At 47.7% G+C, this 23,468-nt stretch overlaps 1 protein-coding gene across 3 annotated transcripts in view; it reads right to left on the reverse strand.

Moving 5' to 3' along the window:
• The window catches only part of PDE9A (phosphodiesterase 9A), a 51,829-nt gene that overhangs the window by 16,808 nt on the left and 11,553 nt on the right, over positions 1-23,468 (reverse strand). Inside the window, exons 2-7 of one of the 3 annotated variants that reach the window (XM_059817687.1) lie at positions 23,265-23,335; positions 17,362-17,439; positions 16,978-17,021; positions 9,611-9,665; positions 8,822-8,892; positions 4,037-4,121 (exon numbers count right to left, since the gene is read on the reverse strand). In XM_059817687.1, the coding sequence (XP_059673670.1) occupies positions 4,037-4,121; positions 8,822-8,892; positions 9,611-9,665; positions 16,978-17,021; positions 17,362-17,439; positions 23,265-23,335 (404 nt within the window). The remainder of the gene's footprint in view (positions 1-4,036; positions 4,122-8,821; positions 8,893-9,610; positions 9,666-16,977; positions 17,022-17,361; positions 17,440-23,264; positions 23,336-23,468) is intronic. The other 2 variants (XM_059817695.1, XM_059817704.1) reach the window with 2 other exon arrangements.

Below are 23,468 nucleotides of genomic sequence, written 5' to 3' on the forward strand. Positions count from 1 at the left end.
TAGTCTCTCGGTAGGCATTGCTCAGAGAATAACCCCACTCCCCAACCTCTCCCTTTCTAATGTGGTGTTGCTCAAATGTTTTAGAAGTGTGATCCTCTTTAGGATTTTCTCACCTTGTGCAATACCCCTGTCACCCATTCTCCATCTATTTGAATTCAAGCAGGGAGCCCCTGTCTTCAGACAAGTATCCATGGATACCCAGTCACTTCTGTTTAAACCAAGTAACTTTCCTTTCAGCAAGCAGCTTGCTGTCTGTGGCAGGCATAGTTGTCCGCAGATGGCAGAGCCCTGCCAGGGGCCACACTGAGTATGGACACTGGCACGCCTGTGCTTATTTAGTAGTGTAGGCACCCACTGAGCCCATGGCTTATTGCAGCCCAGCTCCAGGCCTCGGTAAAAGATTGGGTAAGATCATTCATTTTGATGGCATGACCATCTTGCCTGCTGCCCTTCAGGTGGGGCAACAGCAGTGAGGCACAAGCTCGGCAGACACAGTCTGCTTGGCTCCCCGGTCCTGGAGGAAGGGAGCCATTGCCAGCAATTACAGGTAATTAAGACTTGCCTGTTTATTAACATCAGCATCCACTGCCAGTTACCTACTCTTCCTTCATCTGCAGGCAGAAGAGCCAAGCTGTGATGCTATCCCATCTGAGCAGAGGACCATGATGGCAGGAGGTGCACACTAGCCTTACAGCCTTTGCAGAACATCTAGGTTGCTGCACTGCAGTGCGAGAGCAGTTTCTTGCCTTACAGCCACAGGGAACAAAATAAAACTAAGAGCTCTGTGGTATCACCCATGGCAATCGTGGTACTTTAACTCAACACATGTTTCCCACGTAGTTGGTCATGTGGACTTTAATAACTCTCATGTGATGTTGATCTGCTTGCATTTTGCGTTTATCCCTGTAGTCCTAACATTTGGATTATCCTTTCTCATTTTTAAAGCCTTCTGCAAAATGAAGCAAAAAGAAACACCCAAAGAAACCAATTAAAGTATTCCATTAACTTCATTTGTCCCTTTTTAAATTATTTCGCATATTCTGTATTGCACCTCTTTTTAGTGCTTCTCTTCTCTGTTGGGAATTGGTCTGGGTCTCTTTTAGCATCTGCTCTCAACATTGATGTCTGCTATAATTTCTGATGGTGCTGTCTGAATCCTGCGAAAGTTATGTCATCTTACAGTTCATGGTGGTCAGCTGGCTTCAACCGGCTGCCTTTTCCTGCCCTGTTTAAGGAGATTCTCAGTCGGTGAAAAGCTGTCTTAATCGTTTCTAAAGCTGTTTCCTCAAAACTCCACTGTGAGGGGTATTAGTAGGATAAAAATAGTGAGACTGGGGCATTCCTTGCCCTAATTGGAACTGGCTGCCAGAGTTAGCTAAGGGTCAGCCAACGATCTGTAATTCCCAGCTGTAGTAAGACATCGAAGCCCTCATCCCACCACACTGGGGAACACACCAGAGCCAGGATGCATCAAACCTTTACAAATGTAAAACTGTATCTGCAAATGATCGTGATTTTAAATGACACTGTAATGTTGTTAGCATCTGCCAGTGGTGAGTGCAGAAAGCAGACTAGCAAAAAAAAGCAATTTGAGGGGATGCAAGTGGGGCTGCTTTGCTCTTCTGAAGAGGAGAGATGCACAGTTCACTGTGTGTGATTACTTTTGTAAACTTAGCTGTTCAGCCTTACTCTGTCGTTTGGTAATGTAACAGCAAATGTAAGAATATGTAAACATACAAGACTACAGCTGTGTACACTGTGATATTATTGAAGGCATATACGCACTCACACATACTTATATACATTAATTACATTTAGGTGTGATCTCTAATTGCAACTGTAACACATTATCTAGCAAATGACATTGCACAAGGGATGACAAGTCTAAATAGGAACAAAACCATTTCCACTTGTCCTGGGATGCCTCTGTTCCCCTGGCCCCCCGCCCCCCAGCATGCACATATCTCATGCCAATTGGAACCAGCTTGCTCAGCCACTCTGGGGTGAAGGACCCCTAGGCTGGGGTCACCGCGGGCTGGTGGCATGGCTCCTGCAGAGACATGGTTGCTCTGGAATAGGAAACCACAGCTCATTCCTCAGCAGCTCCCAATGGGGTCCCTCTTAATGGTCAGCCACCAAGGAGCATCCTCTCCTCACTCTTATAGCAAAAAGAGGTGACTTGTAGCCACCCCTGGTTGTATGCTGAACCTGGCCACATCTGGCTGCTGCTTTGAGATCCAAGCCCTTAGGGTACAGATAATCATGGGCAGAATTTTGTGCAAGGAGGAGGAGCTTTTGTGCAGCCGGGAGGAGGAAGACCCAGCTCAAGGCAACCAAGAAGAGCTGTGACAGGTAGCTGCCACATCGATACAGCACGAAGTGATGCTGAGCAGAGTGAGTTAGGCTCCTGCTTCAGCTAAAGCAGCTATGCAGTGCAAACTCAGAGCAAGCTAGCTTGGGTGTCTGTGCCCAGCACTACCTGCTGCTCAGCACCGCACCCATTTTTACCACAGCTTTCCAGCATCACGCTCTATGCTGGTCTCTGGCTTTTGGCGGGTGTCATATCCCACTAGAAGCCCTCAGCAAAGATTACACCTCAGCTGGAGCCGGCTGCACTGAGCAGATGCAGCACTCCCCATTCCTGTTTTTCTTGTTAACAGATTGCTGATTGTACTACAAAATATAGATTGTAAGGTGACAAGGTCTGGAACAGGAATGAGTCATGGCTGCTGCTGGGAGAGTCTTGTACTTCCCGATGTGTGTGGCAGCAACTGGGTGAACGTGAAGTTGCCACAACTTCTTTTTTTGGTTTTAATTCTTTATCTGCCTGTGTGTCACTATGCTCATAAATGCAGCTCTCCCAGCTCCCCACAATAGTCAAGGAAAAGTAAAGACACATGCATGGACACACACGTTATTCACATCACACCCGGCACAAATCAGCATACGTGTTTTTGCATTTGCTGCTAATCTGAGCTCTGATTTTTCTAATGAGAACGCCTCACACACCTGAACAAGAAATGACACAAGCCCCAGGGCAAACTGCAATCCATCCTGCTGGTATAAACCTGGAGCAGATCTGAGGTTAATAATGTTACTCTGCATTTATGCTAGTATGACAGCTGAATTTGGCCTTAGATTTAGTAGGAATGTATTAACACCGTGCCTCCTGACATATGTGGATAGCAAAATTTATAAAAACGAGTGATTATAAAGCCTAATTCTTTTAGCAAATCTCCCATTGCCCTCAATAGGAAGTAACTTTGATTAAAGGTCAGAGAATTTGACCCCAAATGAAGAAAAAGAGAGAGGCTGTCAATATAGCATAGTTACATTTGCTGAGAAAAATCACCTTCACCAACACTTTGAGCAACGTGGTATATCCCTCTTCAGCAACCTTCCCAGAAGTATTCATAATGTCACAGTGATGATTTGTTTGTCCTAATGGGGTATTTCAGTGACACAGGGGGCAGATTTTCCATCTGAGACTGCATACCGTACAAAATGCGATTTTTTCTGCTGTTGTTTTAATTACAGCAAAACCAAGCCTCACAATCACAGTGAGCCCTTGAATGAGAAAGTAAATTCCCAACTTCTTGTTGAAATTGCAATGGATGTTTTATAATAGCATGAGATCATAATTAGAAGAGCTGCTACATATTTATTTGATATTTTCCCAGAATATATTGGAGCTGATTTGAGCGTTAGCTGGTTCCCAACCAAACACCGCACTTTGCAGAAGTTCTTTTCCCTTTCCCTCTCTCCTAGTAAATCTGGATGAAGAATTCCCATTCTGTATGGTGAAAAATAACTCTGTTGCAAGACCTTTTTCTCTATTCCTGCAGCCCGAGCTGTTTTAACAGATGAATGGCTATAGATCTTCAAATGTTAAATTAAAGCCACTGTCCTTAATGGTTATTGGTTTCTTTGCTCCTTTACTTCTAAGCACAGAAGTTAACTCAATTCTGCGGAAACTTTGCATTAGGGTTTGAAACCAGATGCTTATTTCTTTGGTTAAGTCCAAAGCAGAACTTACCTGCTGCTTCTTGCTGCCATTTCCTCCCTCATCTTTTTAATGTCGCTCTTGCATTTCTCAATCTCCACCACTTTCAAGCCTTCCACTGTCAACAAAGGAAAACAACAGGGGTGTTACCATGGTGAAAGTTGAAGGATCTCGTTTCACAATTGTGCAAAATTTCAAAGGGCTTTAACCATGGGGTTATCCAGTGAGCCAGCAAGCCCTTACAGTCTGCCCTGGTTCTCACATATGCAGGTGCTGCCAAAGCCATATATCTTGAAAACCCATAGGAATTCTCTGCTGCCAATTTTAGATAATGGCTACAGTATTTTAATTCACAGAACAGCTATAATGTCTCAGCTTTTCCACGATTGTTAGCAGCCGTCAGCTGTTCTGGTGCCTTCACTTCTCTGCTGTAGAACACGAATCAAAGGAAATCCTGAGCCAAAAAAACCCTCCCGTGATGGGATGATAAGCACAGCTAGGCAAACACATCCCGATAGGATTAGAATTCCCATTAAGATAAAAGGTTTTAATTTGAATGTTCACGTAGAACATTAAGGAGCACTGCGAGGCATTGCTAGATACAGAGAAACCAAAGTGAGAATGCAGGAGAGAGAGAGATGTTGAGAAGTTTTGCTCTAATGGTTGATTTCATTTTTTTTTTAGGTATTGAAGATCTGTCAGTTCTTTTTGCCAATCAATTTTGTAATCAAAGGTTATTTCTGCATGCGGCACAAAAAATCCTATATTCCCCTTCTTTATGTAATTCTGAGAGCCACAAGGCAAAAAGTTTGATTGCCTGTTTATGCAGCAATGCACTTCATTCCACGTAGCCGTGAGAACCTAATGCAGTGCAAGTATGAGAATATTCTCCCTTTTCTTTCCCTCTTGTTGAACTATCAGCGTGCAGAAGGACATAATACAGCACAATTTATTAAGTACATGTCATTCACATGCAATCATTTCACAGCTCATTTGTTTACTGAACTCATTGTTTGCACGGACAAGCTGTGGTTCAGGGAACTCGAGGGAATGTGCAATTGTACAATCAGTATTCAGTCACTTTCTTAGAAAATAATAGTCAAAATCACACTTATCTGGAGGGTAGCATGTAAGTGATAAAAAACTGCCTTGGAAGGGCACAACTCTGTAGATAAGCAGTTTTGTTTTCTTTACGCTAGTAACAACAAAGATTGCTCAACTGGGAAAGAGGAAAAACAGAGAGGTATATGAACCGAGTCCAAAATGCCACATATTAGGAGAGGAAAGGGAAAGGGTTTTGATTTATGCTTGATTACAGGGATACCCTCCACTTAAAAACCCCATTTCCAGATTAATTTTTTTTTTTTTCCTAGCATTGTTACAAGCAATTTCCTTGGGTGATCACAATGTGATGATACAGGCAAGATGCTGTCCTGCCTATTCAATATCTTCATTCCGGATATCTGGCTGTACTTTTTTGGGTACTCGTTCAACTGATGATGATCAGCTGCAGCTGACCTGCAGGCCCTGTGCTGCTATATACCACCCCGGTGCACTCATCTGGGAGAAGTTCATGGGTAGCCCGTTTGCCAAATTGTCTAAATGGTGGCCGGTGCCTATTTGAAACAGTGGGAGCAAAGCGGAGTTATCAGACTGACAGGGTAGTGGGGCAGGCAACTGCAGAGAGAAGAGAAATTATGGTGCAAAATGGCAGCCCTGAGCATTTTTTTGTATTGCATCTCTAGTTTTCTTCCAAAACCTCTCCAGGGGACCAGAGAATTTACATAATTATTTTCTTAAGGTAAATGTGAGATGCTCACAAATTGTAAAGGGTTTTTGCCAGCTTCCTTATTCATATGTGGGCTGCTCTGCGAACACTGGAGCAAAGTAAGTCAAGTCACAGGACAAAGCATTCCCGGCGCTTGCCCTGCATGGATGCATTTTCCAAGGGAAAGTCAAGAGCTTTAGATGGGATTTAAAAATCAGTTGAAAGATTTGGCTCCTTGAAAACACATGTCTGTGATGTGGTCTCTAGACAGTAACGGGAAGGAAGCTAAGAACATTTTATGTGAGGTGCAGATGTAGCACTGTCATGAGCACTTATCCCCACACACACATTCCCTCTGGGGAAGAAATCCTGGAGATCACATGTGAAAGCGGTAGAAAAGGGATCTCCGAAGGAGGTAGGAGAAAAGACAAAACAAAAGCACAATTCTTTTCACATTTGGCTCACAAATGATAAATGGCCTTGTCATGTACACTGATTAAGGGCCCATTATATTATTCTGCAGCAAGAAATACCTTCTGAAAAGACCCCGTGCTGTCTAAAGAAATCCTTGGGCTGAATCCAGCACTGAAACACGGCTCTTAAACCAACCTCTGGGAGCCCAACTCGTGTAGGGAGGTTGGACACTCCCTTCCCCTCACAGTTTTGCTTTTTAAACATGAAAGCCTGGGATTATTTCAAAATGATGCGGATTTGGCTCTGTTGCAAATTCTGGAAGTCCAATTTCGAGCAGATGGATGCACTTGTAGACAGGCAAGTCAGGGAGCTCCTTCCCACAGGCTGAGGCTGCTGGAGATGGGATTGCGAGCGCTCAGGCAGAATGGCAGCAGATTGCTACATCTGCTGCTATTTCCATCAGCAGCGAGACCCACTTACAGAAAGAAGCCCCATCTGGGGACCAGTGAATTCAGTTCACCTGCATGGCATGGCAGCTCTGGGTATGCTGCCTTCCCTAAACCAAGCAATAAAGTGCTGAAGAGCACAAATGCACAACTCTTCCCCGCTGGCAGCAGCATGCAAATCTTTGTTACCTCACTCCACTGCCAAGGGCTGCCAGTGCTGAAACGCAGCATGTGTGCAGGGTGCAGTTGGGGGTCCCAGGGGTCATTGGGGAGACCCAGAGGCCGAAGGCAGCCCCTAGCTGCCTGGGGTAGTTGCTTGCCTGGGGTCCCAAGGGGATAGGAAGACCCACAGGACTGCTTGCCCATTTGCTCTAGTCCGTGGCACTTAGCCCTGAGGACTGGAGTTGGTCAGAAGTTTCTCAGAGAACGCAGAGGGACTGAGCTAATTTTTCTTTTTTTTTTCCCTTTCTTTTTTTTCTTTTGGACAAAAGGATAAATCAGTGGAGCCTCGGGTAAACTGCAGCCAAGCAGACTGGGAGGGATTGCTACCCGGGCTCCTTGCAGAGGTCTGTGCTGGGGGTAGGCATGCCGCAGGGTGTCCCCCTCTGCGCATGTCGCCGGAGGGCTCCCACCGCACCAGGAGCCTGCGGCTGGGGTGGCCTCTGGGAGAGGTTCTCCTGCAGCTGCTCTTTGAATAAGGACATTTTTTCCTCTCCCTGCTGACAAAGGCATCAGTCTCACTAAGCAGCTGCAGGGTCAAGGTAGCTTCTGGTCAGGGGCAATTTCAAGAAAACAACTTCTTCCATGAACCAGAAACTTTTTTTTTTTTCCAGCCAGCTCTAGTTAGAAAGTGCTTGCTGCAGCTGTGATGCCGGGAAGGACTCTGCCCACTCCTGACTTAAAATGCTGTGTATCAGCAAGGATGTGGCCTTTGGTGTCAAAATGGTGCTGTGCGACAGTGCCTTATTCACACCCCTTCTCTGCCTTTCTGGGGTCTGTGTTCTGCATAATATACTGAAAAACAACAAGTCAGATGCTGCACGGGGGAAAAAAATACCCAGAAAAAACCCAGAAAAGGAGCTCTTTGACCAGAAGAACTTAACTTGGTTGTTGCACAGTAACTGAATACGGTTGTGTTACCGTTAACACACTGAACAAGCCAGGAAATTGATGCTGCCTAGTAAGTAGTCTGGCAGGCAATATGGCCAGCAAGGGGTGAACCCCCGTGTTTGCAGCCCAGAAATTACTGCCTCGCGAGACGACGAGACTTATCCTCCGTCCGTATTTCAGCACATGCTACACTACCCGTTTATGGCCGCTTCGGTGTTCAGGCTGTACTTGTGCTGCACGCGTAGCATGCACGTGTAGCATGCATGTGTGCTGCGGGGAACGGCCTCGCCCCATTTCGGGCCCTTTCCCGGCAGAGGGAGGTGTGCGACATGACACTGAGCAGAAATGCAGTCAGGTCTTGGTTGCGGGCGCTGGGCCTCGGTCAGCAGTGAGGACTGACCCGACTGCTTAATACGCAGTAAATGCATTTCTGAAAGGAGAAAGTCTCTGCAGGACAACACGTTTGACCTGTGCAAATATCTGACTTAAAGTAGAAGGCAGGCAGCTGCCGTACCCGCCTTTAATTAATTACAAAATGCAGCGGGGAGCGCGAGGGCCCAGGTGTGTTGGGGGGGGCGGTGTTTTACAGGGAGGGCCCGGGCAGAGGCATGGGGGGTCACCGCTGGGTGCAGGGGAGGTGATGGGGGGTGCTGGGGCGTGAGGGGACATGGGAGGGCAGGCCGCAGGGCTTGGAGGTGGGGGACGGGGAGGTGGGCAGTGGAGGCCCTCTGCCACGGGGACATGATAGCAGGAGGACGTGGCCCTGGGCCCGAAGCTCGGCGGAGGGCTCAATGGCCCCTCAAAGGGGAGGCCGGGAGGCACTCTGGATGTCTGCAACACCAGACATTGCTCCCTGGCCTTGTCCCACCGGTGGGTGCCACCATGGCTTCCCGCCTTCCCCACGCCTCACCCTGGGCTGGCCTGCAGCCTTTCGGGCTCAAGGCTGGTGAAATTATGAGTGATTGGAGGACGCGGAGGGGCTGTGAGCCGCAGGACAGAGCGGGGGTACAAGGAGGGCAGCGAGGCAGGGGGGTTCCGAGGCACCAGTTCCCACTGTGATACGAATAAAGCGACACTCACATTCAACCTTTTTCTCCAGCATTGCCAAGTGATTAGCTACTTCCGTTTTCAGCTCATTGATTTTAAAAACCCTGAAAAGAAAACCCTCATGTATTAATGTTATACATTTAGTGCCATACCCCAGGTGCAAAGGACTTTTGCTAGAAATGTCTACATTTTTCAGCAGACTGATCACTCCAACGGCAATTGCCATAAGGAAAATAAAATATTCCATGGAAATGCTAAAATTTGTGCAGAAAATACACCCGAGTTTAATTTTCAGAAAAATTAACTCAAATGATTTTGTTATGGCCCTGGGAATGTACTGTGGCTTTGCAACACTTCACCACCCCTCTCTCTGCAGTGACTTGTTATTGTACCCCCCCAGGGAAGCAAAGTTAAATTGATAATGCTTTGCCTAACAGCAGCATCTTCGTGTTTGCACACTCTGAAGCCCTCTTCCTTTTGAGTTATGCTGGTGATTTGCTGAGCTGTGGTGGGACTGATCTGTCTTACTGCAAGCAGCTGGAATAAATTAAACAGCTATACAGATGTTCAGAAATCCTCTCAGAAGAGAGACGTATTTGGGTGATAAAGGGAAAAATGAAACAAATCAGGTGATTTGACTGTTCAGCAAAGAAGCCTTTGTTTTGATTCCTAAGAGGGCAGGAGCACAATGAGAACATTTATATTTAATACTTGATCCCCTTTTTAGATCGAAGATCCCCTCTGCCTCTTTTGAAAATTTCACTTCAGGCTGATAAAAGAAATAGCATTTTAAATTAATAATGATGTTGTTCAGCTTCTTACCTCGAGAACTGCTCGGCAATCTGTCCCAATAAATTCTGGAACAATTCTTCTTTCTCTGAAAAAAATAGGAGGGAGGCATAACAGAAAATGACAGAGGAAAGAAGACACCCTCAAGCCCCCTGCAAAGTGGCATCCCCAGACTCCCAGCTCTGACAGTGAGGCATTCAGACAAAAAGTCGTTCTGGTCCTTTGAACAGTGACAGCATTTGAGAATGACTCCTCATCTCACCTGCCTTCCTCTGCCAGCAGATTACAGTCAAGGCTTCTGAGAATTTTTTTTTGGGGGTGCTGGGTCTCTGAGAGGTGGCTTGTTTTAAGGCAGCACTCTCTGGAAAGGAGACCGCTTTCGCATTTCTGGGGTGGGACACCCAGAATCACCGTCTGATTTTGAAAGGTCTGGCTCACAAGGACTGCCTCTACACCATCAGCACACTGTGCCAGAGCACCCACGAACAACACAACAGCTTATGAACACAAGAAAACCCAGCTTGCCTTTCAGATTTACACTGGGACATTATCCTGGAGACCAATTTTTTGGTGCAAATTCATAAGGATCGTACTGTTATGCATAAATTTCAGGCAAACATGCCAAAGTGACTGTCCTTGCGGAATGAGGTCTGCCCTTCCTGGTTCGTGGAATGGACACAGCAGGGCACAAGCTTCCCAACCCCTTTTCCTTTGACAACGTAACTTGGACAGAGCCGCCGTGGGGATCCGTGGGGATCCCAGATCCCATGGGGATCCCATTGCTGCCTGAGCTGCTGCGACAGTGGCCGCACTGGAAACACTCGCGCTGGTAGCTCCCCACCTCCCACTGCCAACTCAGGTGCTCAGGCGCTTCAGCCGGCTCGAGAAAGTCAGCCTGGTGAAGCCCCAGCCTCTTCCTGAGACCGTCACAGGATTGCAATCACTAACACAGGGAAAGGCAAACGAGTCCTTAAAACAAGACCCTATATTTCAAGGGACAGTACACTTGAGGAAGGAAGAAAAAGTACGATAGCAATGTTTTCCCATCTTTCAGTCTGTCCACACTGTATTCACACAGACAGGGAAAGCGTAAATCACCTTTGCTGAGCTGCGAGCTGCTGTTCCAAGATTGCTCCCACTTTCCTCCACCAGCTAATTTAAACTGCACTGTGCTGCAGTCGTTCTCATGCCTGCAATGTGGATGTACTCTTGGTTTCTCATGCTCAAGGAACAGAAACATTGCATGCTGTCATATACACGCTGCAGATTACAGAACACCCATTTATACCCTATGTAGAAATACCCTGACGGCATTTCTGCAGCTACTTCTTGCACTTGACCGAGGGAGCACCATGCCTCACAAGTGCAATCACCCAGGTAAAACACATCAGACAGAAATACAGCCCAGCATTTACAACATATTTCTAAATAATAGCTCTTGTACCTATTGAAAGAATTTGCAATTCCTCAGGTATTAGAGATGTCAGAAATATTTGTCAAGAGCATTCACTTTTCCGGTCAAAACAATTTGGCTGTTACCACTGTGTCTCTGAACTGGAGCAAGCACTCTGTGCTCTGAAAGTCTCAGATCTAATTCCCTCTTTTTTTTTTTTTTTTTCTGTGATCCAACTCCCAACGGAGTGGCTAGCGGAGCAAATGAAGAGATTAGCTATTTTCACAGAGACCCATTTTTCAGTTTTCTCACAAAACCCGTTTGAAAACCCAAGCGCTGAAATAAAGCAAATGCTGTGTCCTATTTAAGACAGGAGGAAAGCTTACCGTATGCAGCACCTGGGATGGTACCCGAGTCCAACAGTGAGAACAAGCAGAGAAACCAGTGTCCTCTCACGTCGGTGCCGCTCAGCTCTCTGACAGTGGCTGTAGCATGCCAGAGACTGACAAGTTCCCTATAAACACCGTTCCAGTAAAAAACCCCCACAATCTTACTTTCACTCCCTCCCCCTGTCAAAACTCACTTGGAGTACTAGGACATTCTCATCCAGGGAACAGTCAGCTGCAATCTGATGTTTATGGATGTAATAAAAGACTTTCAAAATGAAGATGTATGTTTTTATAACCCTAGGGTGCAGTAAAGATATATGACTAAGTGGCAGTTCGTCTCATCTTAAAGAGACAAAGATCCATTTCTTTGCCCTGTTCCTTTCCGAGGGGAAGACCTCTGCTAACCCCTGATTCTGAAGAAAATGAGACTTCGGGCCAACATCATTTAGCGTCACTTGCCGACTGCTTTGTAAAACAGGGAGGCTAGGTGTCCCTTCATTACACTCTGTCTTCTTTTTTTTTGTACCTCTGGGCAGGGCTGATACTCCAGGTGCACGCAGCTACCTTTTCCCTCAGTTGATTAATTTATTTTGCTGTGATTCCCTCTGGGAAAGGGAAATCCTACTGCACGTAGCATGGGCAGATTCAATCTGTGCACCTTGCCGAGGGTCGCCAGCTCCTGCCTGCAGTAACCCAAAAGCCAACAGCAACCCTCTTCTCAGCTCACCTCCCCACCTGCACTGTGAATGTGCAATGTTTGCAAAGCAGGTGTTCAGCAAGTCAGATTTTTGCACAATATGCAAGGCGTTTTAGAGCTGACAAATGAAAATTAGAAAAAAAACCTCCAAAAGATGCTGCAATAGCATAATGCCAGCCAGGGGACAGGCCAGCTCAGGCCTCCCTGGGCTTCCCACGGGTCATTCCCACGCTCGCTGTGGGCACAGGGGCTTCAGCTCCTCGCCTGCTGGCCCCTGCTGAGCTCAGCAGGGAGCTTGGCTGGGGCGTCACAGAGCAAGGAGCCATTTTGCCCTCCCTCCTGGCAGCCCCATCTCCAGCAGGTCTGGGCAGAAAGCAGGTGTGGGGGAATATGGCAGCAGCGCTTTTTCCTGTGGCTCCCGCCGCGGCCGGATGGGAGGGCTGGCAGCAAGCGCATACCTTCCCTGCCAGACAGGGACCAGGTACACGCTGGGTCAGCTGGGTCAGCTCAGGTTACGTGTGCACTGACACAGATGGTTTATAACCCACTGGCATGCACCCTCTGCTTCACACCGCCCTGCTTGGCAGTGACTCTTCCTCTCTCGCCTCACACACCAGGATCACGGCCGGGGAGCCACCTCCATCCTCCTGCCATCCTCGGCTCCCCTTGCCACCCTGCCAGACTACAGGAGGTGCAAGCGGGGAGTGCATGGGGTACTGGGGGGGAGTTGGTTTCCCCCTGCCTTTTCTGCTGTGGCCAAGCAAGGCTGCAAGGACGTGGGCATCTGCCTTTTTCTGCCAGCGTCAGGCTGGTGAATTCCTGCCACATGGTCTCTTTCTCACATGTGCCTGTACCTCTGGCTCGGGCTCCTGTCTGTATTTCCCTTTCTGCGGTTTGTTTGGATCTGGGTAGTCAGAGGAATTTAAAAAACAAACAGCCAGGTGGACAAAAGCCTCAGGAAGGGGTGTGCTTCAAGTCAAAGCCCACGTCCGTGAATCACATCATACTGAGTGCCAAATTCACTTGATGGCTTAGGTTAATTTGGGCTACCGCATGCAAGTCCCTGCTTATGTGAGTAATCCTGAAGCAGCTGAGCAGTTGCCCCCATCCCAATGCACGCATCCACGTGGGATGCGTGTACGGAGCAGCAGGCAGGAGGGTTTTTTTCTCTCACAGTTTCTGCCTTTTTACTCTTGCCTGAGCTGTAAGTGTGAATATGTCTCCAAAAGAAGAAGAGAGAGATCCCAGAATAAGAAGATTCAGACACAGTGACAAGCTTCTGTCATTTTACCAATAGCAATCTGCACAAGATCTTGTGTATTTAATCATTCAGCGGAAAAAAGCAGTCCCCAGTGTCCTCTGGTGCAGCAATACACATCATGGGTGAGCTCAGCGGCGGGCTCAGATGTGGGCCTTCTAGCAGGCAGCTACACAGGTCTTGGTAGAGCTAGCTCTCCTGCTGTAAGCCAATATTCCATGGGTTTTCCTCTGTGCAAGTACTAGATAGCTTGTTAGTTGAAAGGGCAAATAACTGAACAGCAACTGAAGTGGGAGGTGCAGACGCTGCCTACGGCCTCAGCCTGGCCAAGTGGCTCGGACATTGGCGGGGTTCCCTGGCGCTGAGGCTGCTGAGCAAGGAGTGGCAGGTGGCAAGTGCTCCCCGTGTGCTGGCCTCCATCCCAGTTGGGGACTGCTCTCTTTGGCTTTCCTCGCCCGTTTCCCAAGGGATGAGGGTGTGCTTATGTTGAAGGACCCACCACAACAAGCTGGAGACTGAGGTGCAGAGAGACCTGGGGCTGAGCTCGGCACATGTCATGCTCTTTCACGTCACATCCCTGCTGAGGTCTTTAAGGGCTTCTTCAGCTGCCTGTGTGCTTTGCTGCCCTAACTTTGGAGCAGTAGGAAAGCCCCTGTGCATGTTTCCTCCCCCGTTTAGGACCGTGGTGGATCAGGCTCACCTGAGCTCCACAATAGCTCCTTTCTCTGCACTATCAGAAATGTAACAGACTTCAATTTTATTTCTCAAGAGTGTGCTGCTAGTAGGATTTGTTTATTTAATTGGCATCTCCAGCAATATTGCAGAGTGCCTGAACCCTACTAATTACAGCCACAACACAGCCATCGTTTTGTGAATTCTTAGCCCGTTCCACTGCGAGGATGCAGACCATAGCCTGTCCACTGTCGGGAGAGAGGAGATGCCCATTCGATGGGCTTGGGAGTTTAAACACCCTAGAGAGAAGGAAGGGTTTGGCACCGGGGGTTTGATGCTCTGCTGGGATAGCCACGCGCCTTTTGGTCCGGGGCCGTGGGAGGAGGAACAGCATGTGATGCAACAGCCCCACAGGCTCAGAGCCAGCCAGCTGGGCCTCTGCCTTTGCCTTGCAGACAGCTGACCCCACGGTGATACAGCGATTGCCGCTGCATCCAATGGACGCTCACTGGAATAATAATTTTTTTAATTCCAACCCTCTCCCATGACTATGGCCAGGAAATGAAGAATGGTTTCGCAGCAGGACTCCGGTGGATGTCTCCCCTCCTGGATAAAAGCCACTGCTTATATTTTCCTCCCAAAGGATCGTATTTTCCAGTCCCACCTTTTACAGTCTTTGTTTCGCTGAAGCGTGCGTCACTCTTTTCCAGCTGCCTGGGGTACTGCTGAAAAGAGGTGCATTACCTCTCACTGCTGTGAAAATTGGGGTGACCCCTTTTTTGGCATGTATTTGGACAAGTTGCTTTGGGAAGCAGAATCACGCAGGCAGAGTTGTTTAAGACGTGAAGACTAGAACAGAGCTGGTTTTTTTCTTTTAATGAAGAGGAACAATTTCCCACTCTGTTTATTCTTCCTACTCTCAGCAAAATGTCAGGAATGCTTAAGATTAATGACAACCCATGTGAAAAAGAAACAGATACCAAGGAACATTAGTTCCATCACACTCAGTTCAACTCTCCTCCTCTTTCTATAGCAGATTCTGTCTTATGCTTTGGCAACCTACCGCCAGAATTTTTCTTGCCCTTTTGAGCTTAGATCTTTGGAAATCCTTGTTTTATAAAATGCAGGGAAGGAAGAGAGACCTTGCTGACACAGTGAGCTGTGCTCTGCACAAAGCAGAGCCATGTGCTGTCAGCTGGGGTGAAAAATGAGGGCCCTGGGAGAATGCGAAAAGTCATACATGGTCTGATAAAAATATATGGTTAGCTTCATGCTAGGGGAAAAAAAAAGGCACATTTTCTAGAAAGCCCTTTGACTAGCTTCCCAGCTGGTATAACACAGTGGCATTCCCCAGCAGAGCCCCGCCGGCCCTGTTCGCCGGTCTTTCTCCATCTTGGGGCAAATGGCTATTGGCTAGCCATGCCAGCTGGTACACAGAGACACATGCTCCAGTTAAGACCCCACCTTTTCTGATCTGATAATGCAAATAGTGTACTCCTGGACCAGTGAGTGATGCTGTTCCAGCAGAGTTTGTTACAATAAGGACATAGTTTAGGAGACAGCTTCTTTTCCCTTAGCAGTCACGTGGGTCCCTTGGCTTTGACTACCTCCTTCTGCCAACAGCGGCAATTACTGACATGAACCTGTTTATGGCTTGTAACAAAACTTACTGTGATAAAGTTCTTCCCTGTTTCCTAGCTTCTTTGTTCTTTTTGCTCTCCATTCATCTTTGCTCCCTGCATGCACAAGCTCCCTGCTGTTGCCTCTCTGTCCCCCCCTGCACATCCTCCTACACTGCCTTGCTGTGCCCTTTTCCTGCAGATGTTTCTGCCGCAGCAGACATGGGTACCTCAGAGAGTAGCTTTGGTTCCCTCTGCCTCCCCATCTAAAAAAAGGCAGTGCTGTGAGACACTCTGTTTTCTTGCCTAACACAGGAGCCTAAGCAAGAAGGTGAGGTCAGACCAGCAAAACTGCCTTGCCCCTAATCCAAGAGCCTCACCCATTCCTGCGAACTACTTTTTCCAGCCCCAGACTTTCTGTCTCCCTCCTGTTCTTTCTGTGCAGTCTACATTTCCAAGATAATCTTAACCTCTTGCCCCTCGTCTCTCCTATCTTCTCATTTTACTGCTCCAAACTGTGTCCCCAGCTGATGTATCCTACCCTCCTGCAGCCCCTGCCTCTGCAGCCAGCCGCTCCCAATAGCACCACAGTGTACAAGCTAGGGCTCTTGCTCAGGCTGCCTCAGCATGAGTGGCAGGAGATAGTGCAGTTGCACACATGAGAGAGACCGTGAGCCAGATGCTCTACAGGCATTGCCGCAAGCAAATGCTCTGCTCTAGTGTCTGAGAGCTACCGGCTTGAGCATGACACTGGCAGTCAAAGAGAAATGGTAGAAGTGCCACTTCAGTCCTGCCTGCGCAGTATAACAATGCTGTGCGCTGGGGAATGTGTTCCAGATGTGTTCTTTCAATCCAGGGCTTCTTTAATCTTGTCAGGTGTATTTAAATATTTATTACACTTAGAGCTACCATGCCCACAACAGAAATTATGCTCTCTCCTCAGCCATTTGGAAATAACATGGGGTTCAAATGTTGTGCTCAGCTTTCCAGCAGAGCTTTGCTGAGAGATGAACAAGTTTAACAAAACACTGCAGGACAGGCTTTCAAACATCCTCTGCATTGCCTGAAAAAGAACACTGCTCCATGCAAGATTTTCCCCCCGGATGTCAGTGGTACTGAGTCAGACCAGAGCTAAGCGCTGTCAAAGTCAGTCCCCTGGACCCCAGCCATTCCACCTTACCCTCAAATACTTTGAAAAAACGACTTTTTTTTAGCTTTTCTCCAGAACACTGTGATCAAACACTTCTTATTCTGCTGTAGATACAACCATGACACTGCCCTCTTTCTTTCTTGCATCATAGCCACGTAATTTCCACGTGCAAATGCTCACAAATTCAGCTTTAGTGAATTTAGTTCAAAAGGGTCGCTTTACCTGAGAGCTGCCCAGTGGCAACAGGTATCACTTTGTATGGAGACCTGGAAGAGTCAGAGAGGGTTGATGTTAGCAATACTCAGAAAGCAGTTTGTATTTCACATTTGACAGCAAACAGGGTGGGATGGGAACAGATGTTCTACATTAAACACTTAAAAGTGGTATTTTTTCCTCAGACAATTACTCCTACTTTAATAACAAGCAAAAATCTTCAAAACCTGCAGGCATTAGTGTTATAAGCCAGCATGCAATTCTTGCTGTCATCTCCTTCCCTCCAGGGAGCTGCCAACCTCCCACTGCACACAAAATGCATCTGCAGGCAACCACCACCCCTTCCCTTCGGCTTGACCCCATTTTTGAAAAGCAGGTTGCAGCAAGGCTTACCTCTCTGAGTTTGCAGGCATTGTCGGATCAATGGATACCATACAATTGTCTGCTGTCAAAAGGGAGATTGTTGTGTTCCTGAAAAGCATTTTTCAAAGAGGTTTATTTGACCTAGAAATGCTGGCTGAAATTCTGTGCTGCTGCATACGGTGCTTAGCCATCTTCTCTCCTGCAGCACTCCTGGCCTGGCACTGTCTCGGACCCATTTTACCTTGGTGCAGAAAGGGTCAAAGCACAGGACAGGGTAGGCTTGATGCTTCACCCATTTCAATTACCAGACATGTTTCTGGGAAAACATTAAGTGTGATCATCTTTGATCTCAGAGCAGACTTTGCTCCCTGCTAACTCATGTATTCTGTTGACTCATCAACTAATAATTTATATTAAAAAGCGATGTTTTGTGATACATTGACTCGGCAGCTATGTATTGACTCACACTGTACAAATGACTACCGGTGCTATGAATGTCTTGAAATTGTCTAGTTACTCCTTTACCAAAACAAACAAAACAGCTGTCTTGCTAAATACAGGGCTTTTTTTTTTATACTGTGCTAGGTGTGATCTCATAGGCTCAGATGTAAACCTTGGAGGTTTACTCTGACTCTGGGAGCCTGGTTGAAATGAACAGTTCTTTGGTAGTCTTCTGACGAAAATAAAATGACAAATACGCAGTGGACACCCTGTTCATGAATGACTAAAACTGCTAAACAAAGTTTACTGGGTGATGGAGTGGAAGTATTTGACAACATAGGCAAATGAGAGTTATTAACCTCTCTAATGTCAAATGGGAGGAAATGGGCAGGATAAACAAGAAAGGGCATTAATTCTGTCCAGCGATTTATGCAAATTCTGAGTCAATATAGACAATATTATCTTTCAATCCCCAGAGCTGGAGTCATGCAATAAACCCATGATTAAAGGATTGGCTTATTTTTTCCTGCGCTTTTTCTGTATTGTAAACCTGTATGTACAAAGGCAAAGACTATAGCTTATTGCATGCTGCTGTGCATCTGGCCTGCGCTGCCCAAGGCCCGTATGCAGACAGCAGATCCCCCCTTCTAGATGTGACCAAGGGGCTTCCCTCCCCCTGCACCACCGTCCTGGACAGGTGGTGTGGAAGTGGCTGGGTGCCATGCCATGCCACCCTCCACCACGCGCCAGCCTCTCCCACCTCCACACACACCAACATCCAACCCTGGATCCCTCACAACATGGCAATTTAAGTTGGATGCTGTTTTCTAGGTTGAGGGTAAGAAAAACAAACCCTACAGGAAATTATAGCAGGAGAGATGCATGGACTTTGCAGGACAATATAAATTAGGAAATACTTGGCCTGGGCAATGGATTTGGGCATTTTTATGTTCTATAAAATGGTTCTGCTGGGATAGTTTGTGTTTGAATATCCCATACCTGGGATTAGATTGTGCTGTGTCTAGCACTCAGTTGCCGAGGTGAGCAGCTCAGCTGCCAGCACGATCCACAGTGGACCACTCTAGTGTGGTGCACAGGGGGGTTTCCTGAACTGGGGGAACCTCATGGGGAGTGGAGAGCGCTGCTGGGAGCCCACAGCTTGCACAGCAGCGGCTGACGAGACCTGGCTGTGGCCAGGAGCAAGGGCAGCCAAGCCCCCACACGTATAAAAGAAGCCCTTAGGGAGTGCTAGTGACCAGGGTGGGCAAACAGGGCGAGGTGTGGCACGGCAGCTTGGGCGGAAGGGCGTGCAGGAAGGGCGCTGAAGCTCTGCCAGCTTGACCAGGGAGCAAGGGTATCTATCCACCCATCAGAAAGCCGTGGCCTCTCTAAGCTCTGCACCCGCCACGACTGACGCAGCTTCCCAGACAGAGCTCTGGCGGGAACGCGCTGCCACCCAGGCGTCAGGCTGCAGGGTGTGCCCTGGTCTTCTGCCAGTGGCCAACGGCAGCAGTGGGCACAGCTGTGGGAGGTGCGCCCAGGTAGAGGAACTCCTCTGCTTAGTGACAGAGCTCTGGGAGGAGGTGACAAGGTTGAGGAGTATCAGGGAGTGCGAGAGAGAGACAGATTACTGGAATTGCACCTACCTTCCCTGAGACAGGCCCAACAGGGAGACAGGACGCATGATACGGAGGATTCCCTATCCTCTCTCTGCCTGGCTGAACACAGTGACTTAAGGGATAGGGGGCAATGGCAACAAGTTCCTGCCTGGCACAGCAAGCGCGTCTTCTCTGTGACTACCCCATCTTCCCAGGTGCCCTTGCATAATAGGTCTGAGGCTCTGCAAATGGAACCAAACAATAATGAGGATGGTTCCTCTAGCTTGGAGTTGTCACCGAGGTTAAGTCAGTCTATGCCCTGTGTCAAAACTGCTTCCATAAAGAAAATAAGATGGGTCATTGTCATAGGAGACTCCCTTCTGAAGGGAACAGAAGGCCCAATATGCAGACCAGACCCACTTCTTAGGAAATTCTGCTGCATCCCTGGGGCCTAGGTTAAAGACGTGAGGAGAAAGCTTCCTACTCTGGTACAGCCCTCAGATTATTATCCATTATTGATTTTTCAGGTAGGCAGTGATGAAGTTGCAACAAGAAGTCTGAGGGCAATCAAGACTTCAGGGCCTTGGGATAGCTGGATAAGGGATCAGGAGCACAAACAGTGTTTTCCTCATCAATGTTTGAGAGACAGTGTGTTAGCGAGGTCCTTTGGACTGCCATCTCAGTGGAGGTAGAGGAGGGAGATCCATGCGGCAGCAAAGACTCAAGGGTTACTGATGTGTTAGAAACCACAGAAGCATCTGAGAGGGGTTATATGGGAATTAGGGTTTGTGCCCCCAAAAAGGTGGCGGGATTAATAGCCCAACTAAAGTGCATCTACACCAATGCACGCAGCATGGTCCACAAGCAGGAGGAGCTGGAAGCCATTGTGCAGCAAGAAAACTATGATATAGTTGCCATCATGGAAACATGGTGGGATGAATCTCACAACTGGAGTGTTGCAATGGATCTCTTTAAACTCTTCAGAAGGGATAGGCAAAGAAGGAGAAGTGGTGGGGTAGCCCTATATGTTAGGGAGTGTTTTGGCTGTCTAGAGCTTAATGATGGTGACGATAGGGTTGAGTGTTTGTGGGTAAGAATCAGGGGGGGAGGCCAACAAGGCAGATGTCATGGTGAGAGTCTGTTACAGACCACCCAACCAGGATGAAGAGGCAGATAAAATACTCTATAAGCAGCTGAGAGAAGTCTCACAATCACTAGCCCTTGTTCTCATGGGGGACTTCACGTTACCAGATGTCTGCTGGAAATACAATACAGCAGAGAGGAAACGGTCTAGGAGGTTCCTGGAGTGTGTGGAAGATAGATAACTTCCTGACACAGCCTGGTGAGTGAGCCAACTAGGGAAGGCACCCCGCTGGACCTGTTGTTTGTGAATAGAGAAGGACTTGTGTGTGGGTGATGCAATGGTTGGAGGCTGTCTTGGGCACAGTGATCATGAAATAAGAGTTTTTGATTCTCGAAGAAGTAAGGAGAGGGGATAGCAGAACTGCTACCTTGGACTTCCAGAGGGCAGACTTTGGCCTGTTTAGGAGCTTGGTTAACAGAGTCCCTTGGAGGCAGTCCTGAAAGGCAAAGGAGTCCAGGAAAGCTGGACATTCTTCAAGAAGGAATTCTTAAAGGCGCAGGAGCAGGTTGTCCCCATGTGCTGAAAGATGAGCCAGCAGGGAAGAAGACTGGCCTGGCTAAACAGAGAGCTTTGGCTGGAGCTGAGGTAAAAAGAGAGTTTATGACCTTTGGAAGAAGGGGCAGGCAACTCAGAAGGACTACAAGGATGTCGTGAGGTTTTGCAGGGAGAAAATCAGAAGGGCCAAAGCCCAGCTAGAACTTAATATGGCTACTGCCATAAAAGACAACAAAAAATGTTTCTATAAATACAATAGCCACAAAAGGAGGGCTAAGGAGAATCTCCATACTTTGCTGGATGTGGGGGGAAACATAGTGACAAAGGATGAGGGAAAGGCTGAGGTACTCAATGCCTTCTTTGCCTCAGTCTTTAATAGTAAGACCAGTTGTTCTCTAGGTACCCAGCCCCCTGAGCTGGAAGATAGGGATGGAGAGCAGAGTGAAGCCCCCCATAATCCAAAGGGAAATGGTTAGTGACCTGCTACATCACTAGACACACACAAGTCTATGGGGCTGGATGGCACCCACCCAAGGGTACTGAGGGAGCTGATGGAAGTGCTCACCAAGCCACTTCCCATCATCTACCAGCAGCCCTGGCTAAGTGGGGAGGTCCCAGCTGACTGGAGGTTAGCAAATGGGATGCTGATCTACAACAAGGGCCAGAAGGAGGATCCAGGGAACTACAGGCCTATCAGTCTGACCTTGGTGCCAGGGAAGGTTATGGAGCAGATCATCTTAAGTGCCATCATGCGGCATGTATGGGACAACCAGGTGATCAGGCCCAGTCAGCATGGGTGCATGAAAGGCAGGTCCTGCTTGACCAACCTGATCTCCTTCTATGACAAGGTGACCCCTTTAGTGGATGAGGGAAAGGCTGTGGATGTTGTTTACCTGGACTTTAGTAAAGCCTTTGACACTGTCTCCCACAGTATTCTCCTGGAGAAGCTGGCGAATTGTGACTCAGACAGGTGCACTATTAGCTGGGTAAAAAACTGGCTGGACGGCCGAGCCCAGAGAGTTGTGGTGAATGGAGTTAAATCCAGTTGGTGGTCGGTCACAGGTGGTGTCCTCCAGGGCTCAGTATTGGGGACAGTTCCATTTAATATCTTTATCAATGATCTGGATGAGCGAATCGAGTGCACCCTCAGTAAGTTTGCAGATGGCACCAAGTTGGGCGGGTGTGTTGATCTGCTTGAGGGTAGGAAGGCTCTGCAGAGGGATCTGGACAGGCTGGATCGATGGGCCGAGGCCAACTGTACGGGGTTCAACAAGGCCAAGTGCTGGGTCCTGCACTTGGGTCACAACAACCCCATGCAATGCTACAGGCTTGGGGATGAGTGGCTGGAAAGCTGTCTGGCAGAAAAGGACCAGGGGGCATTGTTTGACAGCTGGCTGAATATAAGCCAGCAGTGTGCCCAGGTGGACAAGAAGGCCAACGGCATCCTGGCCTGTATCAGAAATAGTGTGGCCAGCAGGAGTAGGAAAGTGACCGTTCTTGGCACTGGTGAGGCTGCACCTTGAATACTGTGTTCAGTTTTGGGCCCCTCACTACAAGAAAGACATTGAGGTTTAGATTGGATATTAGGAAAAATTTCTTCACCGAAAGGGTTGTCAAGCATTGGAACAGGATTCCCAAGGAAGTGGTTGAGTCACCATCCCTGAAGGTATTTACAAGACATGCAGATGTGGTGCTTAGGGACATAGTTTAGTGGTGCACTTGGCAGTGTTAGGTTAATGGTTGGACTTGATGATCTTAAAGGTCTTTTCCAGCCTAAATGATTCTATGATTTTGTGATTCTGAATAGAAACCTTATCACCTAGTGGCAATGCTTCTCATTGTCCCCAAGTTTTTCCCTAAAAATCAAGTTCTAAACATACGGTTGCGTTTCACTTGATATGGGCAAAAATGTAGTGCTAAGGGATAACTGGTAGGCGCACGCAACCCATGTGCACTAAGGGCTGGGCTTCTGCACTTGTTTTTATTTTTTTAAACTATATCTCTTCTGTTCTACACTATTCCACTGTGTTCCTCAGGCGCAGCCAGCACTGAGATGGCTCAATGCCTGCCTGAGCTTCATGCACTTTACCAGCTGGTGCTGTCTGGGTTGCCCCAATTTCTTCTTCCAATAGACTGGAACGAGATAGAAGCCTGAAAAGCAGCTAAATGCATCATTTGGGGCCTGTCTTTAAATTGTCCCCAGAAGTAAAGAAACAAAAGTGAAATGAATGTCACAAATGAAAAGAGAGACCCACCTTGGTAACCCTGTTGCAATGCAGAAGAGGTCCATGATATCTTTGGAGTTGCAATATTTACTGAAGATCACCTTCCAAACCGAACAGCAGCAGGGGGAAAAAAAACGAAGGCAAAGAAGAGAAAGGACAGTTAGTTCCCAGTGAGATATGAACTCTATTCAGGCATGAACTGGGCTAATTTTAAGGCTCATCCTACCACTTCAA

Source organism: Gavia stellata, chromosome 1 (assembly GCF_030936135.1).
Source record: "Gavia stellata isolate bGavSte3 chromosome 1, bGavSte3.hap2, whole genome shotgun sequence".
NCBI classification, from domain to species: domain Eukaryota; kingdom Metazoa; phylum Chordata; class Aves; order Gaviiformes; family Gaviidae; genus Gavia; species Gavia stellata.